The sequence below is a fragment of the Pogoniulus pusillus genome, chromosome 26, assembly GCF_015220805.1.
Source record: "Pogoniulus pusillus isolate bPogPus1 chromosome 26, bPogPus1.pri, whole genome shotgun sequence".
In the NCBI taxonomy this organism is placed as follows: domain Eukaryota; kingdom Metazoa; phylum Chordata; class Aves; order Piciformes; family Lybiidae; genus Pogoniulus; species Pogoniulus pusillus.
The window spans coordinates 3528617-3554192 of record NC_087289.1 but is presented as its reverse complement, the minus strand read 5'-3'; the positions used below and the strand labels follow the sequence as shown (position 1 = coordinate 3554192).

Genomic DNA, 25576 nt, shown 5'->3' with positions numbered 1-25576 from the left:
CTTGCTTCAGATCTATTTTCAGGCCCTCTCTCTCACATATCTAGATTTCACTTTTTTCCCTTCTCTCTTGAGGAGGAATTCCAATGAATTCTGATTGTTAGTGTTAAATTTCTTGAGTCAAAGGCACACCAGGAGAAGGTACATCAGAGCCAAGAGCAGATCACAAATTCCCTGCTTGGCAATCACCTCCATGTCCCAAACACTGCACATTTTGCAAACAGAGGCAAGTTTTGCACTACCAAGGAAGCTCCCAGAAATGTCTGGCTGTAACTGAACATCTCCCTACTTTTCCCTGAGTTCTGATGCCTGCTCTGCCTACGGGAGCCCATGGTGTGCTTTGAAGGTCAACCTTGCTCACGAAGCATGTGCTGCTGTGTTCAAAGAGGAATAGCTTGAGACCACCTCCCAGGGTGACCCTGGAGTGGCACACTGCTGAGTTTGTTCATTCCCATGTAGGGGATTTAGTAAAAAGTAATTATTGAAAAGCCAGCAGACTGCAGCTGGGGAGGGGCAGCGGTGGGTGACGGGCAAAGGGAGCCACTTCAGATGTGATGCCAGTGGCATGTCCTCAGCTGGGAAAGAATTGTCTGAGTCACTGACTGAGGAGACTATGTCCAGATTTGGTTTAAATTTTGTTGATTTTTGGGTTTTGTTTTGTTCTCTCTTCTGGGTGCTTGATAGACCTGGGTGTAAAAGCTCTGTGTGAGCACTGCAGCTCCCCACTGCTTCCAGGTCCTGTGTGTTGTTGACCAGATCTAGCCAAAGAAGACAGAAGGTTCTTTGTGCTAGCAGTGGGGGAGACCTCTAACCAGGGCAGCTTTCCATCTGACTCCCACTAGTTTTATTTTTTTTTCCCTTCTGCAAAAACAAGTGTTTAATATCTGCTGTGATTCTAGCTGGCATTAAAGTTTGCCTGATCCGACTGGAAATGTTTCCTTTCATTCTGATGATATAAATTGCCTTCATAATCGAAACATTTCAGAACAGAATTGTTTCAGCCCACTCTGCTGTCAGGCATGTGGCAGCCTGGTGAGTGCAGATACCTTGACAAAAGTGGGACTTTAAGCATCAGTCTCACAGGTCCCCTGCCTTAAGATGCACTGATTGGGTTACAGTTCATTGCTCCTGCGATACCCCTGATTGCAGGCCAGGCTTCAGCCCTGACTGTTTCCTGCTGATATATGCCTGGCTGTTAGAGAGCTGCTGCCAAGACAAATTGGGCTCCTTGCCCTTAGGAGAGATGTGAGTGTTTTTCTGAGGACAGCACTGGGAGCCCTTTGATGGTCACAGTGCCTGGGTTTGAAGGGACAAGTGTGGCACAGCCTGAGGGCAGGGAAGGTGCTCTGAGCTGCAGCAAACTGCTGCTGGCTGGCAAGGAAAATGCTAATAGGAGAAAAGGCTGGACTTCTGAAACCTATTGCCTGTCTCCAGAGATTTCAGCGTGAGGTGAGATTGCTCAGGAGGGCTGTTTGCAGAATGGGCCAGCTCGCTGCAGGAGCAGCTCTTTGGGCTGGGCTGGGTGTGGGCATGCTGACGCCATAGCAAAGGGCAGCGCCGTGCAGTGCCCAGATGGCCTCCGGAGGACAGGCAGGGTCAGAGAGATGCTGTTCAAATCCTGGCTAAGTGGCACCAAGATGGTTTATGCTACAGTAATTCCCTGCTTTGTACGACTTACCCGTGCACATTCTGAAAAGCCAGAGTGTTTCCTGGAGGGCTGAAGGGCCTTTTCCCACTTTCCATTAGTGTTTTTGCTAGTGCTTCTCTGCAGCTGCCTTTGCAAGCTGCCCTTTGTCTGCCTTTTGGGTGCTTTGAATTTACTTGGGCTGTACACCTATCCTCCCCATGCGAAAACCCAGCAGACTCAGCGAGCTGCCTTCTCCAGGGTGGTGATGCACGGACTCAGAGGTCGTGGGCAAGCAGTGATGTGTCCCTCTCCTGAGTGCCAGCCCTGCTCTGCAGCCCCTCAGCCTTCAGACACAGCTCCATGTGGCAGGATGCCCTGGTTTTGCTATCCTTCTTGTGTCGGCATCACTTTTTCTGGGTTTAGTCCTTCATTCTCAAATGCATTTGACTCAGAGGAGCCTGGGACAGAATTACAGAAAGAAAATAGTATATAAACCCTGCTCTGGCCACTGTTACTTTTTTTCCCCCCTCTTTATGAAACTGTTTTATTTAAAATGCCCTTTTAGCTGGAGCACTTAGTAGCAGGGGTTTGAAGGCTGCTTTTGTTCTACATGCCATAGTGTGACTTCTCAGTAAAAGCAGAACACCTGTCAGCTCTCCCTAGGTGCCTGTGGTTAGGAAGGACAAAGGCATTTGCTTAGAAAATGCAGCATTGTTCTGTAGGATTGGTATAATGTCTTAGAGAAGAAGCATGCAGCTGTTGCACTGTGTCCAGTTCTGGGCCTCTCACTTCAAGAGAGATGTTGAGATACTGGAAGGTGTCCAGAGAAGGGCAACGAAGTTGGTGAGGGGCCTGGAGCACAGACCTGTGAGGAGAGGCTGAGGGAGCTGGGGGTGTGCAGCCTGCAGCAGAGGAGGCTCAGGGCAGAGCTCATTGCTGTCTGCAACTACCTGAAGGGAGGCTGTAGCCAGGTGGGGTTGGTCTCTCTGCCAGACAAGCAGCAACAGAACAAGGGGACACAGTCACAAGTTGTGCTGGGGGAGATCTAGGCTGGATGTTGTTAGGAAGTTGTTGCCAGAGAGAGTGATTGGCATTGGAATGGGCTGCCCAGGGAGGTGGTGGAGTCACCGTCCCTGGAGGTGTTGAAGCAAAGCCTGGATGAGGCACTTAGTGCCATGGTCTGGTTGACTGGCTAGGGCTGGGTGCTAGATTGGACTGGATGATCTTGGAGGTCTCTTCCAACATGGTTGATTCTATTCTATTGTTGAGTGCAGCATTCTTCATTAATTATTTGACATCTATCATTGGTTTAATAATCACTTGGAGAGTGCACAGGCTTTGTAGGCTCCATACTGCTAAAGGTCAGAGTGAATGATTCCTTGCCTAGGTCTGCCTGGGGAGGGTGTTGTGTTCATAGGTGTGTTGCGTGAAAATATTTATGCTTTTTTTCTGCCACAAAGACCAGTATCAAAGGAAAACCAAAACCTTTTACCACTTCTGCTTTAAATAGGAGACACTTCTGTGATCAGGTTTCCCTCCAGCCTGCTTTTCTTTGCTCCCCAGTAGACAGAAGGTGAAAGTTTTTGAGGAAAGATAGTCTCAGGAACAAAAAGGAAACAGTTTCTGATTTGAAACAAATCAAGTATTTAAAATACACACCTGAAAAAAAATCTAGCAGGCACAGTGATGAATTGTTTTCTCCAACTGTCTCATGAATTATTATTATTAAAATATTAATGGAGATACTAAGAGCATCTCAGAACACACACTGGGCTTTTGGGAAGTTCCTGGAGTGCTCAGGATGTATCATTGCTCTCCAGCTGCCTCATGGCTACTCCAATTGCCTGCTTTCTTGCTGTGGCATGATTCCTGAGCTGGTGTGTTCTTCTTATCACTGACTTTTATTCCTGGCTCCTTTTAAGGTTTGCTGTTTATGGTATTTGTTTGTTTACTAGAGGTGAGGTCTTATTACTGTCTACAACTACCTGAAGGGGCATTGTAGCCAGGTGGGGGGTGGCCTCTTCTCCCAGGCAAGCAGCAATAGAACAAGGGGACACAGTCTCAAGTTGTGCCAGGGTAGGTATAGGCTGGATATTAGGAGGAAGTTCTTCACAGAGAGAGTGATTTCCCATTGGAATGGGCTGCCCGGGGAGGTGGTGGAGTCACCGTCCCTGGAGGTCTTCAAGAAAAGCCTGGATGAGACACTTAGTGCCATGGTCTAGTTGACTGGATAGGGCTGGGTGCTAGGTTGGACTGGATGATCTTGGAGGTCTCTTCCAACCTGGTTGATTCTATGATTCTATGCCAGTTGGATGAACCCCTCTGCTGCAGCCTGGGGTTTGTACTTTCTGACCTTTGGGTACATTGGTTGCAGACAGAGATGTTGGAGTTTCAGTGCAGTGCTACCAAATTGTGTAAGAAGTTAACCAGAAAGAATTGGAATTTCATCACATAGGGCAAAATGGCAACAGGATTTCTGAAATCATGAAACAGAGAAGGAGGTTGCTGGGAAAACCTGAGAAAACTCTTCTCTTCCTGGCAAGATCAGAGTGAGTTGTAGTCCTGCATCAGGTTCTTAGAGCATTGCAAACCACTCTCTCTTCCCCCCCCTCACCCTTCCCCTTCTGCTGAATGCATGCAATGTTCTGCTGGTGTCACTGCCACAGTTGTGTTCTCCTCCCCAGGGAGAAGTGACGACATTGTGTCACCACAAGACTGCTGTGGGAAGACCTTTCTGGTTTGGGAATATCACAGACTTTTGGGCCATTTGAAAAAAAGCATCACAGTGCTTGCAGCACTCCTACATAAAAAACTGGTCCTCCCTGTGCTCTGTCAGTAGAACAAAGCATCAGATTCTTTGTCATGAATTGCTTTGATGTTTCTATTTAATAGTCATGTGTCATGGGAATGGAACTCAGCTAGAGGCCATCCTGCCCTTTGTCATCTTCATCATGTGTACAAGCTCTCCACATCCTTACCAAAGGAGAACAAAATCCTATTCCTTCATCCCAGGTGTCAAGTACTGACATGGTCAGGGCATCCAGGAGGTTGCAGTGGTTCACCTTGAGCAGCCCCTGCCTCTGTGCATGTACTTTCCACAGCTCCTTGTGTTCTGTGAGAGCAGCCAGGGCTGTGGTCAGCTGAGTCCCCTTCCCATAATGGAGAAGTTGCTGTAATCTGACAGGCTCTGTGTCTGTCTGCCTCCACTGATAAGATCTTGGGAGCCCCTGGAATGAACCAGAAGTAAATCAGGTTGTACATGACTTTTGATTTTATGGCTGGATAGAGCAAGAAGCAAGAATTTTCTACTAGCAGGCAGAGCATGGAAATCTTAGATACCTTGCTTGTGGGAGCAGAGAACTGATGGCTCTTTGAGACAGTTGAAAGGAGCATGTTTCTATAAGCATGGTTAATGGATGCAAATATTAGCTGGCTGCAGAGTTCATGTATCACTGAGTGAAATGTAGTAGTTTATTTTGGCCTCGGGCCACTTAAATGGCCTTGCTCTAAACGGGAGAAACTCATCCAAAGGCAGGAGTTTTCCCTGCTTCAGGGCTGAATTCAGTCTGATTTGTGCAAAATGCAGGAGAGAATCACTGCAAAATGAGGGTAAGTTAGGACACACACAAATGGAGAAGGAATCATGAGGGATCTTTATGGGAATGATCCCACTCAATGTTTACATTCCCTCTCTTCCAGCATCTGCATTCCCAAGTTTCTAAGTTCCTACCAGAAGTGGAACATGTTTGTACTCTCTCTCCAGTCCCATGCTATGAAGATGTTTTCTCTTTCCCCAGTGTTTTGAGAGGGTAGGAGTGCTTAATTTAGTCTTCTCCCTATGTAATCTTAAGTGACATTGGAAGCTGGTTGTAGATGGCAGGAAAGAAGGATGTGATTAGCAGCTGGCATTTTAGTTTGGATGAATGGTGTAGGGGAGGACCAGTGCTCGCAGCTGGAACCCAGCTTCTGCCCAGCTTCTTGCCCGTATCTGAAGGCCTTGTGGCTTCTGAGGCATCCTGCAGCTCTTTGCATGGACTGTGCAGGGAAGAGCAGGCTTTCTCTGGAGTTCCTTTATTTGAGATGAGCCCAGCAAGGGAAAGCTTCTAACAAAGGCTTTTCAGATGCAGGCATTGAAAAGGAAGAATTCAATATCCGCTGCTGGGTTTTGAGTAGGGCAGTTCACATGTCCCGTTCTTCTTAATCTCTGCAGTCTGTACAATCTTAGGTGCTCTTTGTTTATGTAATCCATGTATTTCGGACAGGTTTTCCAGGGATGGGTTTAAGGGAACTCTGTGACTTCTATCCCCACCCTTTTGGACCACTCTGATGGAGCAGGTTTCCTTGCCATCATCTAAGTGTGCTCTTGACAGTATCACCGTGCTCATTACTGCATCTGCCCAGTGGAGCTGAAGTGCTTTGATGAAGTTCAGCCTTTTAACCATCTCTTCTATCTCTTCTCCCTATGTGATCTGATGGCACCCAGGAATATCAAATATAACCTTCACCCCATTAATGAGAACATCTAGCAGATGTCAGCTTTCATGACTACCAGCTTATAAGTTGCATCCTGGAAAACCTAGAAACGCAGGGAAATTCAGTTCCAGCGAGGGAACAGCTCTGAGCTGAATGCCAGATACTGGAGCGGGTGGCAGCTGAAACTCTGGCAGTGCACATTTATCTTAAATTACAAGAAATTGTGCTCTGTAGTGAGAATGGAGAGGCCTGGAATTGTTTTGCCTGTCAACGCTGCCTGCAAAGTATAAACCTTTGTTCAGATCCTCTGCGAAAAGCATCCAAACCTGGCGCTTGTTTGCTTCTGCAAGGGGACTGCTCAAAGAGAATTTGACAGCAAAGAGCTGGTGGAGCCTTGTCCTGCATGCAAGAATGGGGTGAAGCAGTCAGGACTCTGTTGGCTGGCCTCTTCTCATGTCACCAGGAGCAGATATTGCAGATTTGGACCGCACCCAGCGTGGTTGCCACACTGAACTGTCAGTCATGTTCAGTGCAAACGCGCTTCAGCCGCCACTTGCTACCGTAAATGCTTTCTGTGCTTGTTCTTGGAAATGAACAGAGTGAGGTCTTATGGCATGGGTTTGAAATTTCCCCCCAGCTATTGGAATTTACCAGACTAGCCAGCTTGGAAGTAAGATGAAGCTGTGTTTACAGCAAAGCAAAATTCACAAGCATATATACACAATACACCCCCAGGTGAGGGGCCTGGAACACAAACCCTATGAGGAGAGGCTGAGTGAGCTGGGGTTGTTTAGCCTAGAGAAGAGGAGGCTCAGGGTTGACCTCATTGCTGTCTACAACTACCTGAAGGGAGGCTGTAGCCAGGTGGGGGTTGGCCTCTTCTCCCAGGCAACCAGCAATAGAACAAGGGGACACAGTCTCAAGCTGTACCGGGGAAGTATAGGCTGGATGTTAGGAGGAAGTTCTTCACAGAGAGAGAGATTGGCATTGGAATGGGCTGCCCAGGGAGGTGGTGGAGGCACCGTCCCTGGAGGTGTTCAAGCAAAGCCTGGATGAGGCACTTGGTGCCATGGTCTGGTTGACTGGCTAGGGCTGGGGGATAGGTTGGACTGAATGATCTTGGAGGTCTCTTCCAACCTGGTTGATTCTATTTACAGCTAGACCAGTTCTAGTAGGAGGTGTCCCTGCCTATGATGGGGAGTTGGAACTGGATGATCTTTGAGGTCCATTCCAACCTAAACCATTCTAAGTATTTACAGTTACATACAAGTCAGAAATAATACAGAAATCCAAACTCCCTGCTGGACAAAGGAAACTGCCCAGAAGGAGCTCACAGCTACCCCTTTGTTCTCCCTTTACTTCCCAAACAGACAAACAAAACAACCAGCAAAGCTTATGTTGTTATGTGTTGACCAAGATTAGAGGAGAGATATTAGAGCAGAGTGAAGAGGAAGTGAATAGATCCACAGTGGGACAAATTGTTGCCATGTTTGCTTTTTATCCCTCTCATCAAACCAATGAATGATATAGACTTCACCATTATTTTCTTTTCACAACCAGTGATCTAATTTCTGTCAATTCATTAGCCTCAAACCATCATGTCTTGGTAAAGGACTTTGGTTTTTTGCAAGTCAAAGCTTGGAATTTCTGATCTGCAAGCATCTGCTCTACTCCTTGTCCTCACAGATACAAACTGTTCCAGTGACTTAAGTCAGTGAACTGGGCTGTCCTTTTCTGAGCCATCACCTCCTTGCAGCTGCCCACTGGCAGAACAATGCTGCCACACAGATGCTGTTCTTCAGGGGAAAAAAGTAAATGAAAAGAGCATACCAGAATTAAAGGATCACTGGGTGGGTGGAGGAATAAACACATATGCTCAGAGTTAAAAAAATGCCTGCAGTGATGGAACTGAGTAAAATAACCAGAACCTTGGTGTGTGCTTTGTCTCAGCAGGATGAAGATGGATGGTGCTCTGCTGGTTACACTCTGGCTGTGCATGGTGACCCTTGGCACTGGCTCGGGTAAGGTCATGGCACATTATGGGTCTACCTACTTACTACAAGAAGAGCTGATCTGAGGCTGGAGAAAGAAAACTGGCTGTAGGTCATGGCACATTATGGGTCTACCTACTTAATACAAGAGGAGCTGATCTGAAGATGGAGAAAGAAAAGTGGCAGTAGGGATGGAGTGTGTGAAATACATCAGCAGAGTGCATGAATGTCACGTTAGGTCTGCATGAGCATGTAAAATGTGTGCGTGTGCATTAGCAAATAGCACTGAGCACCACCTTGACTTAAGAGTGCTTTGCAAATTCAAGCTGCCCACTTGGTCAGTGTTACTACTTCCTTTCTCTGAAGGGTGAAACCAGGGCTTGGCAAATGACACTGAGTTGGCACTGAGTTGCAAGCAGGACCTGGGCTTGAACCCGAGCTCTGCTATTCCTGCTTGGATCCGAAGGGGTTGAGCTTCCGCCTCTTGGATTCTGACTCACGCCTCAGCAATGCAGGGAAAGAGGGGAACTTCTTGAGTAAGAGAAGCTCTCATACTCGTCTCACTGAGTCACTTTCCTGACAGGAAAGATGTTGTCATGCTTGCAGCTCCACTGGCACATGTTCAGCCCAGCTCTTGTGAAGAGGCAGATTGTGTGTGTCTCAGCTCCGGACTTCCTATTTGGGGGTGGAAGGAGACAGCATGATTTGCAGGAGGCGAGTGGAAATGGGGGAGGGAGGAAAGAACAGGCACTGGCTTTATACAGGGAAATGTTCAGACATAAGGACTGTGCAGGGGGTTGACAAGTCTCCCCATGAGCCCTTGCCCCTCTGCAGGGCTGGCAAACAAGCAGTTCTAATACCCTGAGCAGATGAACAGCTCTTGTATCATTATCTCTTGGACTACACTGAATTACCGGGGCTGCGTTCACACCTCATCAAGTTTCATCCTGGTGCAAGGTTCATTACGGTGGCTGAAGATTGGAAGATTTGTCTCCTTGGGTTGCTTAAGGGCTGCAGGCATGTACAGTAGGCACTAGTTTTCAGCAGGGAATGTCCTATCCTGGCTGACAGGTGCCTGATGAAAGTGATGAGCAATGGGAAAACACCAAAGGAGAAAGAAAAGAGTGTGTGACCCAGGTCTCCTCTGCTAAGCCTTGGATAGTAGAAGTGTTTTGGGGAAGGAGGGATCCAATAGCATGGATCGCTGCTGCTCATTGGGAAAGTCCCTGCTTTGCATGTGTTTCTGTAGTGTCTCCACCAACGCAATCTCCTCCTCCTGCTGAGGCAGCGTTACAACACCCAGTGTGCAGTCATCTTGGGCTTTAGCAGAAACGGGAGATAAGTGCAAGTGAGTCAGGACTGACCAGGAAATGTTACTCTGAAAGCTGTCAGCTGGGGGACATGAAATGAGCACCCTGGTGTTCAGGTCACAGGGTTGTGCCAGTTGAAGCCTTCATGCATTTCTGCAAGGTATTCAGTGTTTTTTTTTCCCAAATACTCCTGCTTTAACAGAGGGTTTCTGCACAGGATGGTTAGAGTCCTTGTAGAGCACTGCAAGAACCTAAGTATCAAAGTGTTAAAATACATTTCTTCTGCAAATCCACTATTGGATTTTCTGCAGGTCTTTGGGTGAGTTGATAGACCCCCTCTTCACTTCAGAGCTCCCTTTTTTGTTCCACAGACATCATAAACCACTTGGGCTGTCAAAATGTTTCTTGTTATTCATGATGGTCTTGGATAGCTGTTTGTACTTGGCTGGAGGGGCAGCCGTCTGTGCGGCCCTCTGTTACACTGTGGGGATTCCTGGGACCGGTACCAAAAGGCAGCTGAGGTTTGTCTCACCCTTGTGAAGTCATAAATACAGAGCAGTGTGGGAGGCCAGACATGCTCTGGTAATGTTACAGCGTTTGAGCTCACTTTTTCTTCTCAGAGCAGGGAGCGTAGGTGCGGGGAGCAGAGCAGATGGTGTCTGGAGTGACCGCAGAAAGGCTGTGCACCATCTGCAGCTGCCCCAGTGGTCTTCTAACACCAAGAAAAGCTATGGCTCTCACTGGGGAATTGTGATGGTTTGGGTGTTCCCTGCCCCCCCACACTTTAGAAATTACTCAGACTAGTCTCGGTTGGCTCTGGGAATATAAATGAAGCTATTTATTTACAGCCAGCACAGTATACAAGCAGATATTTACAGTATATACAGTTATAGACAGAAACATACAAGGTAAAAGGTAATACAGAAACACAACTCCCCTCCCAGAAACCTGAGTCCCCAGGAGGGGCTCCCAACCACCCCTGCACCTTCCCCCTGCCCCTCTCAACCTTACCCCAGTCCTAAAGAAGAATAGAGCTTCAGCCAAGAGGTTAAGAAGCAAAGGTGAGTGGAAGGTGAGGTTAGGGAGCTGCAGCTCAGTCAGAAGCTCAAGGCAGAGTGAGTGAAAATGGTGAGAGTGTTATCTAATGTTTTTGTTTCTTCTTTCAGCAAGACTCTGAGGGGAGTAGACATCACCATTGTTTTCCATTCACAGCCTATGATCTAGTTCTTCTCACCAAAACATTCTAGCCTGCTTCAAACTAGCACAGGAATCTGGCTCCTGAGATATTTTAAGGTGTAACCTGGTAGGGATTTGGCATTTCAGCTGGGTCTCTTTCTGTGCTTTGCTATCATAGTCATGTAATGCTGTATTGTTGAGACCAACTCTTTCTCAAGCCCAGGCTGGCAGGGTGCTGGGAAAGGCTGGAGACAGGGGCAGGATTCCTGTCATGATTTTCTGCCACTTTTCCTACCTGCCTCTGCAGCCCTCCCCAGAGGAGCAGCGTAGTCAGCATCATTGACCAAAGACTGCCCAAGGTACTGGCCCAAGTTCTATGAGCTTGTAGAGGGGATAAGCAGCCAACAATTACTACATTTCAGCTATAAAACACTAGCACTGCTCTGGCTATAATGCAGATGGACTTTTCATCCAATACAGCAAACAGTCTTCCTGGCAGTGTCAGAAGCATTTCACTTCACCCTTTTTCTTACTGCAAACTATATTTCCCCCTCCCCAATTTTGCCGGCAGCACTAAGGCTGTAAACATCTGCTCTTTGGGCTCTGCTGGTTCTGCTTCCAGCCATTAGCTGGAAGAGGAAGGAAATGTGATCCAAGTAGTCTGGAGCTGACTTTGTGCTTGAGTCTGCTACTCACTCATGCTTTATATCTGAGCAAATCTCTTCTGGTTTTGAGAATATACATGAGCTGCCATGCCTGGGTTTCAGTTCTTTGCCATGTTGTTTGCAGTGGTACTTAGGTCTTCTGCTTTCCTTGCCTCAGCCATCCTGAAGATAAAGTTCAGATCTCTGAACTTGTGCTGCAGGATGCTTTATGAACCCAGATGTTCTGATATCCAGAGAAGGTTAGCAAAAACCAATGAACCCAGTTTTGGTCTCACAATGATTTCTTTGGTGCCACTGAGGTCATATAAATATACACTGGCTTAAAAGAGATGAAAAGCCAGTTGGACAAAGAGCTGCAAGTCTGAACACAGAATAATGTTATCTTGTTTCCAAAGCTGGCCTATTTAGATACTGAGTTATTTAAAAGATGTAGCTGTAGTTGTGTTCCTTGTTCCATTTTTCTCTCTCTGATAACCAGGCTGCTCTCACATTCTCCCAGAGCTCCCTACTTCTACAGGCTGAAGGCTAGGGAGAGGATCATAGTTAGGAGTATTGTCTTGGGGAATTAGAAAAACAGAAGAATACTGTTGCTGGGGGAGGAGGGGAAGCCTTGTGCTGATTATTTAAAGGACCTGTCTAGTCTGAGCAGGTAAATGCTGTGCATAAATAGCCCTTTGGTGGGAGGAAGCATCATGTTTGCATAGCAAACTGCTCTGACAGCTCCCTTGGGGGCTATCAAACAGACTGCCTGGTAGGATGGGCCCAGATCTGGGACCAGCTTCTGCACACAGTCACATCCCAGCATGGTAGGAAGTGGCTGTAAGACAGCCAGGAGCCTCTGTCCTGTCTTATTTTGGGCTTGGCTGTTATTTGCTGGATTGTGAGTATTTCTCTTATGCTCTCCCTTACTGGAAGCTCTTGGGCACTAGTTTTGTCCCCTCTGAAGTTGACTCCAAAGTGCCAGTTGTCACCAGTGCTTCTGGATTCAGGTGGTGTTTGGAGCAGCAAAGTTCTAACCACAGCGAGCTAGAAACTGGCTTACACCACCTCTCCTGAGTGTCAGTATGAGCTGCATGTCTCTGTTGTGCTTAGCAGAGAGGCAGAGCAGTTACTTATGGCCAGGGGAAATTTGCAGATTAATAAATTACTGTCTGTAAAACACTTTGAAGATGGAAAGCCCTGTGCAGCTCCTCAGGATTATTACTATATAGCTCTTACTCTACTGAGGGGGTTCCAGTGGCCTTATTTTCCTTATGATTTGTGACAGCCCCAGAAGCTGAGAAGCTTATTTTAGTGTGTAAAGTCAAAAGAAAAATAGATTAAACTGCTTTATTGTTTTCTAAAGAGACTAAATCCCTCCCCCACCCTCCTCCTGGGATTTCCTGATTTCTTCCTACTCTTCCAATCTCAGCTTCGTGCTGTCCTAATTTAGGACATGATTTTATAACCATCCATACCCATCTGTGAGTTACTTCTACAACAGAAGTTAATGGCACTTGCAGGCATGAAGTTGTTCAACAGTGAGAATGTCATAAGGTGCCTAGCCCTCAACTGGATGGAGATAACACCTGTAGCATAGAATCATGGAATCAGCCAGGTTGGAAGAGACCTCCAAGATCATCCAGTCCAACCTAGCACCGAGCTCTAGCCAATCAACCAGACCATGGCACTAAGTGCCTCATCCAGGCTTTGCTTGAACACCTCCAGGAACGGTGCCTCCACCACCTCCCCGGGAGGCCAGCATAGATCTGGCCTGAGTGCAGATCTGTAACCACAGCTTCCAGCCTTCCCTGACACCAGCCAGAGCTGTGCCCACCAAGGAAATAAGACCTCACTTCTTGTCAGCTGAGGAAATAGGTTGTGAAGGGTGAGTTCCGTGCAGGTGTCGGTGTGACGTGACGTGGCCATCTGTGTTGAGGAACAGAAGCATGTGGTGGAAAGCAGCCTGATTTAGGTGTGTCACTGATGTGTTTGTTGGGCAGCTGCCTTTGCTCCTCTGTGTGTATCAGTGGACATCAGGGGCCTGTCTCCTACCTGCCTTATCCATCACGTCTCCCTGCTGCAGCCGCGTAGCTGTGTGCTCAGTCTCATACGTTTTATTGCACATGAGTGACTTCTGCTAGGCTCATAGACCCTGAAGATACATTTTACTGCCTGCTGCATTTTTCCAGTGCCTATCCTCATCTGAGGACAACGACTGCAGCTTTTTTTTTTTTATGTAGATATCCCTGTGGATGTTTGTGGTAGGTGGTGCAGATTTGTTGACTGCATTTTAAAGCAGGCAACAGAGACCCTGGATAATTGCAATAACTGAGCTGCATGTGCTTAACTAAGCAAGCCTGTGGCAGAAGCAGGCATTGTCAAATCCCAGTCCAGTGTCCCAGGCACACACATGAGACCCTGCCAGCTTGAGGACAGCTCTGTAGTAATACTAATCAGGTGAACCTCCTTTTCATGCTGCCTTAGGACTGGCAGTTCAGTGTGACAGTGTTCTTGCAGCCATGCAAGTTAGCCAGCCTGGAGGCAATATCTCTGGGTACAGCTCTCTGGTGAAGAGCAGTAACAGTCAACTCTTCCCTGGCCAAGAAGACAAGGCCCATGTGTTGCTTTTGAGTAATCTTGGAAGCAAAAACCAAAACAGTGGGAAATTTGTTTTCAAGAACTCATTTCAGCAGAATAAGTAGTTATACAATGAGGATTTGTGAGTTGTTGCAAGAGCTGTTCATGATTGCACATTGTATTGATTTTGACTCCCAAGAACTTCAGTGCTGTGATGTTTTACATAGTTTTCTTCTTCTCCAGTCCTGCCATTCAAAGTAATAAGGACAATTTGCTTTTATGCAGCTCAAGAGGAGACAGTAAGGTCAGCTGCAGGGAACTCAGGTGTCTCAGTTTACAGACCCAGGTCTGCTTCTTTCTGAGAGCAAACAGACAAACCTTTGAGAAGATAGTCCCACAGTGCTCAAAGGCAGTGATGCTAATGCTCAGCAATGTTTAGTCACAGTGAGGAGGAATCTGGGCCAGCAAGAATAGAAGTGTTTTCTGGTGGGTTTACACCTAAATGAGATGCAAACTGCACTGCTCCTCCTGTGGTAGGCCAAACAGAGTGCTACTTCTGGAGAGAAAAAGAATGAATTGGGCTAGGAAGAGGCAGTTAGCATGCAATCACCAGCATGCTCATCTGACTGTGTCAAATCCAGGAGCTTAAAACCACCAGCATAAAGCAGCATGCTGGTTCCATTTGGCCTTGACTGTAGTGATGACAGGACACTATGCACCTTCCCACGACATCAGGCTTCCAGCAAGCCTTAGTGCTGGCCATGGTGGCAGCCATAGTCATGATGCTGATGCTGTGCTGCTGTGGAAGAAACATCTGTATGTTTCTTAGCTGATGAGCTGTGGCACTCTCCAGCCGTTTGGGTTTGGCATTTCAGTTCCTAGTAGCAAATATTTGTGCTCTGGGTAGCTTCACTGCCTCTTCCTAGCCCAATTCATTCTTTTTTTCTCCAGAAGTAGCACTCTGTCATACGGGTGTTTGGCCTACCACGGGAGGAGCAGTGCAGTCTGCATCTCATTTAGGTGTAAACCCACCAGAAAACACTTCTGTTCTTATTGGCCTAGATCCCTCCTCACTGTGACTAAACATTGCTGAGCCATAGGCATTAGCATCGCTGCCTTTGAGCACTGTGGGGCTATCTTCTCAAAGGTTTGTCTGTTTGCTTTTAAAACTTAAGTATGAATTTAGGGCCATGCTACATCCCACTGTCTATTTAAGGAAGGTAAAATGCCAGAGTCCTGCTTTTGGACCTGTGAAGTCAGTTCAGAAGAACTGCTCTCAAAGAGCATATTGTATTCTCCTTCGCCTCTTGCTCCTGAGTTTTCCTAATGCCTGCAGACCAGAGAGGCTTTGCGGTGTCGTCTCTGGCGTGCCCGTGATAGGCTGAGACACCGCTCCTGGGGACTGCTGCAGGCAGCACAGCCCTCTGCTCTTCCAGCTCACTGTGGGCTCTCAGACGTCAGGCTGCCCTAGCTGCTGCCTCCCCGCAGCTACAGGAGATGCGCCGGGACACGTGCGGCGCTGTGCTCTGCCTCCTTGGCACGGGCAGACAGGAGATGCAGTGACCGCAGCTCCTCTGTGCGCTCGGCTGGCGCCGGCACTGCAGCCTGCGCTCAGGTCTCTGGCACCCTGCTACCGCCTTGCTGCAGCGAGTCTCCTCGGGACTGGGCAGCCTGATGGGGAGGAGAAATGGAGTGGAAAAGAGGGCTCAGGAGAGAAATGAATTTTGACTGTGCTGTTTGTCCTGCAACCATTCAAGTGGCCTGTAGCTCAGAGGGAGGGTTGACGTGTACAGTGCTTTTGGGGTTTTTCCCTCTCACTTCAGTACTTCTATTTCCATCTTGCCTGTCACTCTGTATGGATGCACACACACACCCCCACCTCTGGCATTGCTTTCTTCTGAATTTTCCACACAAGAGAGTAGAGTTGAATTTTCTTAGAGCTCTTGAGGAAGCCTGATGTCCTGCCCTCTTGATGAGGCACAAATAACTTGGAAGGAAATTAGGATGTGGACTTGGAAGGAAATTAGGATGTGGACTTGGAAGGAAATTAGGATGTGGACTTGGAAGGAAATTAGGATGTGGACTTGGAAGGAAATTAGGATGTGTACAAGTCAAAGTAGAGGTTTGCAAGTGCTCTAGAAATGAACACTGTATTCTTGCTTTGCTCTCTGAAAGCCCAGTTTCCTTCCTGCCAAACTGCACCGTTTTTGCTTGATTTTAATTGGGAGAGACCCAAGAGCTGTGGGGAACATGGGCAGAAGTGTTTTTTCTCCTGCAGACATGCAAGGTGAGCTACCTTGTTCTCCTTGTTGCAGAACGCTGTGATGACTGGGGTGTGGACACCATGAAGCAGATCCAGCTTTATGATGGAGAGCCTGCCAAGATCAAATGCCCACTTTTTGAGACCTTCTTGAAGTACAACTACAGCACAGCCCATTCTGCTGGCTTAACCCTGATCTGGTACAGGATTGGGCAGGACCGGGATCTGGAGGAGCCCATAAATTTTCGCCTGCCAGACAACCACATCAGTAAGGAGAAAGATACCCTTTGGTTCTGGCCTGCTCTTCTCAATGACACTGGGAATTACACATGCATGCTGAGGTGGGTTTTGCAGTGTGGATTCTGTATGTCTTCAGTGTAACTGAAGGACTTTCATGCAAGTGGGGTAATTATGCTGTTAGCAACGGGTATTTCTGTAGGTTGAAGATCATTTCCATAAGCATTACTGGGAAAAGAATGTTACAATTATAAGACCACTCAGTGCTGAACCAATTTACATCATCATAATGCTTGGAGCCTTGCAAACATTAATGAGCATGCCTCTCCTTGCTAGCTGCAAGTGCCCATGAAAATATTATTGCTGAGCCCATGGCAAAATCCACAGGCACTCACCATTAAGAAGTGATCTGTATGTCTAGTGTAAAAATAGCTTGAGATGCAGGGGTAATGTTTTGACTGCATGCTAATTTGGCAAAGATTCATGAGATTCAGACTTCTAGGAAATTAAAAGTGTCTTTGAGTGTGGTACAAAATGAAGATAGCTTCTGCTATGCACTGAGCACAGGCTCTTTTTGATCTTCCTCATGTTGTCTCTTGTTCATTGTGTCTTTGACCCTAATATCTGCTTTACCAGCAGGGGAGTGGATGTGGCTTGTTAGTCATTTTTATAGGCTCTTCTGAGCCAGCGTGGCCACCTCTGATGGCATTTTCCTTCCCATTTATAAATGAGTCAACTAAGGCTGTATATACCTCATCAGCACTATGATGCTCATTATTGCAGATGTGATTTCTATTTCATTCCACTGCTCTAGGAGTAAACAGCTTTCACCTAATCAGCCTTATCCTCTGTCCTTAGAAATACTACCTACTGCAGCAAAGTTGCATTTCCCTTGGAGGTTGTTCCAAAAGACCCACACTCTTGTGTGAGCCATTCCATAAAACCCACTGAGGAGATGTTCTACTTAGAGCACGCCAATGAGAAGATTGTTTGTCCAGATATTGATGGATTTTACCCTGCCAGTGTAATACCAACTGTCAAGTGGTACTTGGTAAGATGGACTTGTTTTGGCAGTAGGGGAATAGCTGTAAAAGCAATGGTCAGCATGAGAGCCATGGGGCTATGTTTCAGTCTCCCCAGTGATGAAACCATTAATGAAGCTTTATTGATTTTAATAGCTTTGTTTCCATTCAGTTCAAGGGTAAAACTGTTCTTCTTGGAAAGGAATTGAGAGCTAACACAAACTTTTTTGACCACCGGGGACAAGTGGAGAATACTTTAGCAGGGGTTTAGGAACCTCAGCTTATTAATGAGCAGTATACCTGACCTGCTGTGCAAGCCAGTCACTATCACTGTTAAGGAAACTGTGATTCATATTTCCACCTTCTGTTAAAAAAAAACCACAACAAACCAACATAAAACCACTAAGACAAACCAAAGCCCAAACCCTCAAAAAAACCCAACCTAAAAACCCCCTAAAATATAAAAACAGCACAAAAAAAAAACCCCAAACGTGCAACCCAAGCCATACACAGACACCCCAAACCAAAAAAAACCACAACAAACACAAACAAAAATCCCCAACAAACAAACAAACCCTCCCAAACAAAACAACCTCACACCTGCTAATGAGAAGAGCATCCTTTCAGGTCAGGAAATGAAGCTGTATGTCAGGCCCCTGTGAGGACACTGAGTGCCCTGTTTGACACAGTTCAGCAAAGCTCTTCTCTGAAGATGGAGATGTTCCTAACCCACCTTCCATACTACTCTGATAATTAGGCTGTCTCCAGCCATCCTCAGGCTCTTCCCTACAGAATTAGTGCTCAATTTTATTAAGTTTTGACCTTGGTGTTTTTCTCTGGGTGGATGCCTTTAGTTGAGAGAGTGTAAGAATTCTCATTGAATGTGTAGCTATAGGGTTTTGAGAGTGAGTTTTCTAACTGCTTATAAAGTGCTGTTGGATCTCTAGGCAGGAGGTTCTGTATGAGTAAACTTAACATAAAGATGTCAAGAATCATAGAATCAACCAGGTTGGAAGAGACCTCCAAGCTCATCCAGTCCAACCTAGCACCCAGCCCTAGCCAGTCAACTAGACCATGGCACCAAGTGCCTCATCCAGGCTTTTCTTGAGCACCCCCAGGGGATGGTGATCTGCTGATCTAAAAAAAAACCCCAAGAAAACAAAACCCCAAACCAACCAAACATAAAACCCCAAAACAAAACAGGCAAAACCTCCCCAAAACTAAACCAACTAACCATCCAACCAAACAAAAACCCAAACAAATGCTGCCCCAAAAGAAAAAAATAAACCCTTCAGGGAAAGCTTCCTTTTGTGTCCAAGAGTTGAAAATGCCTTACTTGTACTGTTCATTGAAATTCCCATCTCAACAATCAATTAGCAGAATGAAATAAAAAGCCCCATGGAAGTCATTTTTCAGGCAGCAAGTCATCCCATGCCTAATAAAAAATCAGTACAAATGGTATATGACCCCTGTCTTAAAAACTGCTCCTTTAGGATGTATCTGGTTTGTAAATGTACCATTCAGAAATAGGCTCGTACAAAATGTGCACATCTTTGGGGTTTATGGCAGCTAAGATGTCATCTGCATAACCCCATTCTGAAAAGAGATCTTTTGTTTGGAGCTTGGCAGAGCTTTTCTGCCCCTAGCCTGATGGAAAGTGCAGAATCATAGAATCAACCAGGTTGGAAGAGACCTCCAAGATCAGCCAGTGCAACCTAGCACCCAGCCCTATCCAGTTAACTAGACCATGGCACTAAGTGCCTCATCCAGTCTTTTCTTGAGTTTAAGGTTGCTGTACTACAAAGTCTGATTTGCCTCTTGCTGATTCTGAAGCCCTCAGCTGAAGTCAGTCAGGGTAGTTAGGTTAGTGTGGAGAGAGTGAGATATGCTGACATCAACACAGGACATGCCCTTTGGGCTCAGTATCCAGTTGTGAATACATCATCATCTTATTCCTGTCTCTTTTCACATAGAATCAGTCAGGGTTGGAAGGGACCACAAGGAGCAGCCAGTTCCAACGCCCCTGCCATGGCCAGGGACACCCTACCCTAGAGCAGGCTGCCCACAGCCTCATCCAGCCTGGCCTTAAACACCTCCAGGGACAGGGCCTCAAGCACCTCCCTGGGCAACCCATTCCAGGCTCTCACCACTCTCACACTGAAGAACTTCCTCCTCACATCTAGTCTGAACCTACCCACCTCCAGCTTTGCTCCATTCCCCCTAGTCCTGTCACTCCCTGAGAGCCTAAAAAGACCCTCCCCAGCTTTTTTTGTAGGCCCCCTTCAGATACTGGCAGGCCACAAGAAGGTCACCTCAGAGCCTCCTCTTCTGCAGACTGAACAGCTCCAACTCTTTCAGTCTGTCCTCACATCAGAGCTGCTCCAGCCCTCTGAGCATCCTCCTGGCCCTTCTCTGGACACGCTCCGACCTGTCCACATGTACTCTTCACTCAGCAAAGGTGCTCATCTTGACTGCAGATATCTTTCTGAATCAGAGATCTCTCTTTTACCCCACCCTAAATAGAGACAGTTTTATAAAACTCTAAGGTTCATCTGCTTCCTGACCTCGTTTTCGAGGTGGAACATAAGTTTGTGTTCCAACATGCTCACAGTTTACGGTACTCGAGTCCAACCTACATCACAATCCCAAACATTGTGTTCTGTTCATATTTTAAGAACCAGATCATCCTAGAGTAGCATTCAAACCATTATCTTTACTTCTGAATTCAAAAACTTATATTTTCTTTTCCTGCCTTACTCCAGAACTGCAACTTGGTGGATGGCTTCCATGAGCGACACCCTCAAGGGCCCAGGCTTGTCATTCACATTGTCCGCAGCACGTACCAAGGCAATTACACCTGTGTTGTGACATTCAAGGACCATGGAAGAACCTATAATCTCACCAGAACAATAAAGATGAAGGTAGTGGGTAAGAGTGACTTTAAAATGTGTAAAAATGCAGGTGTGGTAAGAACATCTAGAAGAAGAGTCTGTCAGGGGATCCATTCGTGGTTGTGCTCAGTCTACAGTATCTGGCTGACCTGGTACATTTTTCCTTGCTGGAGTTGGTTTTGAGTGGTTGCCTAGAATATGTTGCACCAGAGGTCCTAGCCACCACCGTGTCAAATGCCCCAAGCATCACAAATCGTGATTTGGCTTAGGGTGATGATATAAAGCCCATGAGATGGCCAGGGCTACCCTCTGCTGGCCTGTGAATGCATAACCCTGGCACTCTTGCCATTTTTGTCTCCAGTGCCCTTTGCTTATTATTATTATAGCCAGATTGCTTTGGTCTTCTTCCAGTCTCCAATCCTTGAGAGTCTTATTGGCCAGGCAGGGCTCCAGTTACCTGGCCCAGTGGTTCCACAGGTCTGTCCTAGGCACAAAAACTTGGCCTTTCTGCTAGGGATTTGTAGACAGAGTTTAAACTAGCCAGCAGTAAAACACATGCCAAATCTTATGGCAAGTTATGCTTTAAGAGCTGCACTAAGTAGTTGTGACATGAAATTATGTTTGTATTTGTGTTTTAAAGGCATCAATAAAAAGTTGGCATGGGTTGTGCCCTGTGGGAGATGCTGAGCAGGAAAAGAGAAGGGTATGGAGCTCTTCCAATCTGAGAGGCCAGTCTGGATCTAGCCCTGAGTTTTGGGACTAGGATTAGATTTCTCTTTGCTTGAAACTTTGCAGTGGGGTTGTATCACAGCTTAGACTGGGACCCATGCAATGGGGTATGAGGACATAGTGAGCAAGGCTGCAAGGACCCCAGGTTCTCATGAAGTCTGAGTCTACTTGGCGGGGCTCTCTCTTCTCTCCTGCAGGATCTCCAAACAAGGCCTTGCCACCACAATTCATCTCTCCAAATGAGAAAGTTATCTACGAAGTGGAAGCAGGTAAATTGCAGTGCTTGCTGCCTGCTATCACTGGAAGCCTGTGTGTCAGGGTGGGGAGACACAGCCAGGCCCAGAAGCTCTCCCCTTCTGCCGCATCCCCATTGCTTTCTGTCACAGAGTACTCAAGCTGCCACAAGTTACCTGGCAGACAGCATGGAGTGCTAGTTCTTGGTGCCAGAGCAAGAGACCACAGCTTTAAAAGTTTACAGTTAGATACAAATAAAGATGGATATTCAGTCATGGACATGTCGGACTGCAGCTGCAGAAGCTGAAGGAGCCTCTGAGCTGCAGAATCTTATCTCAGCCCTGTTCCTGGTTGTGGTTTGCTCTCACCCCCCCCTCATATTAAGTGGCTTCAGCCTTCTGGCCACTTCTTGCTCATCTCCTCTCCCTTTTTGGCTGATTACTTCCTAAATGATGACAGCTTTTCTTTTGCTGGCCTCACAGCATTGATTAGCAGGGTACCACACCCCTTCCCCCACTCCATCTGTTTAGACTGATAGTTCTTTGGAGCAGTTCCCTATATCAAACAGATCATGTCCCATTACATTGCTGTAATAAATATGATGCCAATGATGACGATGATCAGCAGCAGAATTTTTACTTTAAAGCACATTTTTTTTGGCCTGAGGTCAGACTTCTTCCATAGTTACACTATAAGGTACAATTGCTTACAGACTGATCACTAAGATACTTACACTCCTGAACTTCCCCAAGGGAAGCTGAGTGCCTGAACAAAGCTGCACACACCAAAATGCTGTGGGGTTGAATCCTTCACTGTATGACATCTGCTGAGCAGTGGGGATGATTAATACTGCCTGGCTTTCTAAGGAAGTGGTTGGCATGGAGTGTCTGCCTTTGGGTGGGTCACTTCATGCAGTCAAAGAATTTGTAACACATGTCAGAAGGCAGGATATTACTTTTCCAATTTGCTTTCCTGTCCTAATTCAGCATGTCTGAGATGTTAAACTGTTCTTAGATGTCTGAAGGCAGATGCTGGGCTAATTCCTTCCTGAAGAGAGGCAGAGCTTAGGCTGGTAGGATCACTGCAAAGCATAAAAGTCAGGGTAATGATGTTCCTGCATTGCAATACCTCACTGTGATCTGCTCTTCCCAGGAGATGACCTTGTTCTGCCCTGTGAAGTCTTCTTCACTTTCCTGAAGGACTCTCGGACTGAAGTGTGGTGGACCATAGATGGGAAAAACACAGACTACATCACGGACTCCAGGATAAAAGTAGCACAAAGGTAACACAGAAATGTGAACCCTCATTTGTGTTTAACCCTCCTTTGGGTCCTGCTAAAGGTACAGATTTGCTAGTCCCTTTTTCCCTTGCAAGAGAGCATAGAATTCCCCACTTGCATGTTAATAAAAACCCCATGTGTCTGCACCATGTTGTAATGAGCCCCAGGCAGGAGGCCAGCAGACCCGGACAGTGCCTTCTTTACACAAAGGTTTGAGTGAGCTTTCCTTACCTGTTTGCATCATGACTTGTTCAGGTCCTGGCTCTATCATGGGACTTCTAAAAGAGGGGCAGGCAGAGACAGCATAAGTGACAAAACATTTCAAGAAACAAAGGCTGAAGACAAAAACATAGTATGCTTAGTATTGCTTAGGAGGGATAGAGGTTCAGTGACATGAAGAATCCAGGTGAGGTTCAGAGTCCCGTTTGCTGGGTGCCCAATTACGTGTGGGAGGCAGTTGCTGCCCCACTTGGTTTGCAAACCTTAGCAGCAAAAGCAAACAGCATTATCCCCACTTTGCAGGTGATCAATTCAAGCAAAGACAAAGTGACTCATGCTGGATTGCATAGGAAATGTGACAGGGACTCTGAATCCTGAGTTCATGAGATCTTGTTGCTTTGCAGACAGGAACTTCTTTTATCTCTGAAGCGCAATGTGACACAGCTGCAATGAAAAAAATTAAGACTGGAAAAATAAATATTAAGAAAAATGAGATAAAGGAAGAACAGCTGCAAGCTGTGCAAAAAGCCAAAGTGGGTATCAATTTACAAATGCCAGTTTAGGTGCTTTGGTTTCCTAGAAGAGAAAGCTGGATTACAGCAAGGAAAGGAGTATTTGTCTCTAAGAATTTGCTGCAGTTTTACATATGTAATGTTCTAGTTGTTCTCTTGCAGTGAAGAAACTAGAGAGTTTGAAGACAAAACTGTCAGAAGGACTCTAACAGTTTCAAAGGCCACACCAGAGGACTTGAAACGGAACTATACTTGCTACGCCAGGAACGCCAGAGGCGAGGACCGTGGCCAGGCCGTAGTACGCATGAAAGGTAAATGCTTGCAGAGCACGAGTGGGAAATGAGGCATGTTCAGAGAGGGCTGTTAGCTCTGCTGTGAGTTTTGTCCTGCAAAACCACAGGGAAGCAAATAATTCCAGCAGGCCTTTTCCCCCAGCACACACTGCTCTCTGCCACTGCTGTGTTACTGCAGCTGTGCTGCACTGCTTCTTGGAGGCAGGAGTATGGGATGCATGTCACATGTACCCTACCATGGTCAGGTGCCTCAGGAGGGAGAAGGGTGGGATAGACCTGTTCTCATCCCATTCATGTCCACAACTGAAGTAGACCTGAGGGGTCAGGCTGCTTAAAATGATTTCAAGTCACTTGGCTGTGTGATGGTTTGCATCACACAACAGCTATCAGTTGGCGTCCTCCAGAATGCAGACTGCATATGCTGATGTTGAGTGAGGCAGTCTAGTCACAACACTGTGGTTTCCCTCTGCTGTGTCAGCCTAGACACAGCCATTTCAGCATGGATGGTGTGGAGTGATCCAGATCTTTTCAGTGTAGGCTTTTTCCTGTATCTTTTCTTTTCATCAAGGATTTTGTTCCTGTTTCCCAGACCCACCGCTCAGTAGTAAGAACTGAGCCTTCATGATAGATATGTGAGTTTTCTTAAGTAAGGTGGATATTTCTGCCTCTGTCAATCTCATCTAGATCTTCACACTTGCTTACTGGAGTTTGTCCTCCCCTCTCTCATAAGGGGTGCTTCCCTGCCCTGTGTAGAGTATGCAAGACACTTCTGCCACCAACTCTGTGCTACTATTAGCATGAGGAGGCTTACAGAGGTTTTTACTGGGAGAGTTCCTTCTCTTCTTTTTTTGCACTTGTCCTCCTTTTTCAGTCCCATTCATTCAAGAGAAACCATTACTGGATCATTAGAATGGAACAATAGGCCAAACACACAACTGAGAAAGGCTGAAACTATCTGCCAGTATGTTCATCCTGTGCGCATAATGCTTCTGGGATGATAATTCTGGTACGTGTAGTGGAAGCAAATCTGAAATCTTCAGGTTCTTTCCAGATACATGTAGCAATGCCTGAATGCTGTTGTCTAGTGGACTGATCCATACTATCTTCTGTCTTCCTCCCCCATCTCCTCCTGGTTGGCTGAGTGGGTTTGCTCTGAGCAGGCCTGGTTACTCACCACCCCTCCTTTCTGCTCTGTTCCGCAGCAAAATGCAAGAACCATCCCCAACCACTGCTGGCAAAGCAACCTTAAGCTAAGCTCACTGCAGACCATCCCACTGTGCATAGGAACATCAAGCATTCAAGAACCTAACTCCTCAACACTTGTCTTCCAGTTTTTAGCAAGTAGCTATATATGCTGGCTCCAACTCTTTCATTACATTAGCTTATATACATCTGCTTTTTCTGGATGATTTCTCTCTCCTCCTCATGTACTTCTGCTGCTCGTCACACAATGAAAGTTGTTCAATTCCTTCCATTTTCTTTTTTTGTAATTCAGTTTCTAATAAAACTTACTTGGTGATGTTTCCACTCACTGCTGTCCTTTTAGCATGCAGTTTGCCAGCGTGCATGTCAGCTGCCACCTGAATCACACCAGAGCTGCCCAGGAATACAGTCAGAAGAGTTCTCTCCTTCATGTGAATAAGCAGCAATGCTGTGACAGATACTGTATGAGTTGGGCAGCAGCCTGTGATGTTCTGGCTTGTTCTCTATAGGTTGCCCTATTGGCATTTTAGCTTTTCTGTAGCTCTTTCCTGAGAGGAAAGAGGCCATGGCTAGATATGGGACTTGCTGTCAGTCTGGGACAGCCACAAGGATGTTTAATGGGGAGGGAAGATGGTGGCCAGTGCCTTTATTTTGCTGCAAGTGAGCTTTGGTTGGCTCTCCTAGAAGTGCATGCTGTTGTGTTTCTCTAAGAGTCTGTGTTTGCTGCTGAAAGAGTCACGTTCATAAGCTGCCTCTGGACTGTACAGGTGGCTTCCTGCACAGGGAATGCACAAGGCATTCTGCCATCTAGCTGCTCCCAGAGTCTTGCTCAGAGTCACAAGTCCAGCCTATTCTGTGGCTTGCTCTGTGCTAGCCCTAACAGACCAAATAACCCAGAA

General features: G+C 46.6%; 1 protein-coding gene across 5 annotated transcripts in view; it reads left to right on the top strand.

The window, feature by feature from the left end:
- IL1RAP (interleukin 1 receptor accessory protein) overlaps positions 1–25576 on the top strand; it is a 51456-nt gene that overhangs the window by 11420 nt on the left and 14460 nt on the right. For 2 of the 5 annotated variants that reach the window (XM_064164736.1, XM_064164737.1), the window contains exons 2-8: positions 8051–8118; positions 16114–16399; positions 17154–17346; positions 20080–20245; positions 21135–21206; positions 22324–22453; positions 23344–23492. In XM_064164736.1, coding sequence (XP_064020806.1) covers positions 8051–8118; positions 16114–16399; positions 17154–17346; positions 20080–20245; positions 21135–21206; positions 22324–22453; positions 23344–23492 — 1064 coding nt within the window. Of the gene's footprint in view, positions 1–8047; positions 8119–16113; positions 16400–17153; positions 17347–20079; positions 20246–21134; positions 21207–22323; positions 22454–23343; positions 23493–24676; positions 24998–25576 lie in introns of those variants that run through there. The other 3 variants (XM_064164735.1, XM_064164738.1, XM_064164739.1) reach the window with 2 other exon arrangements.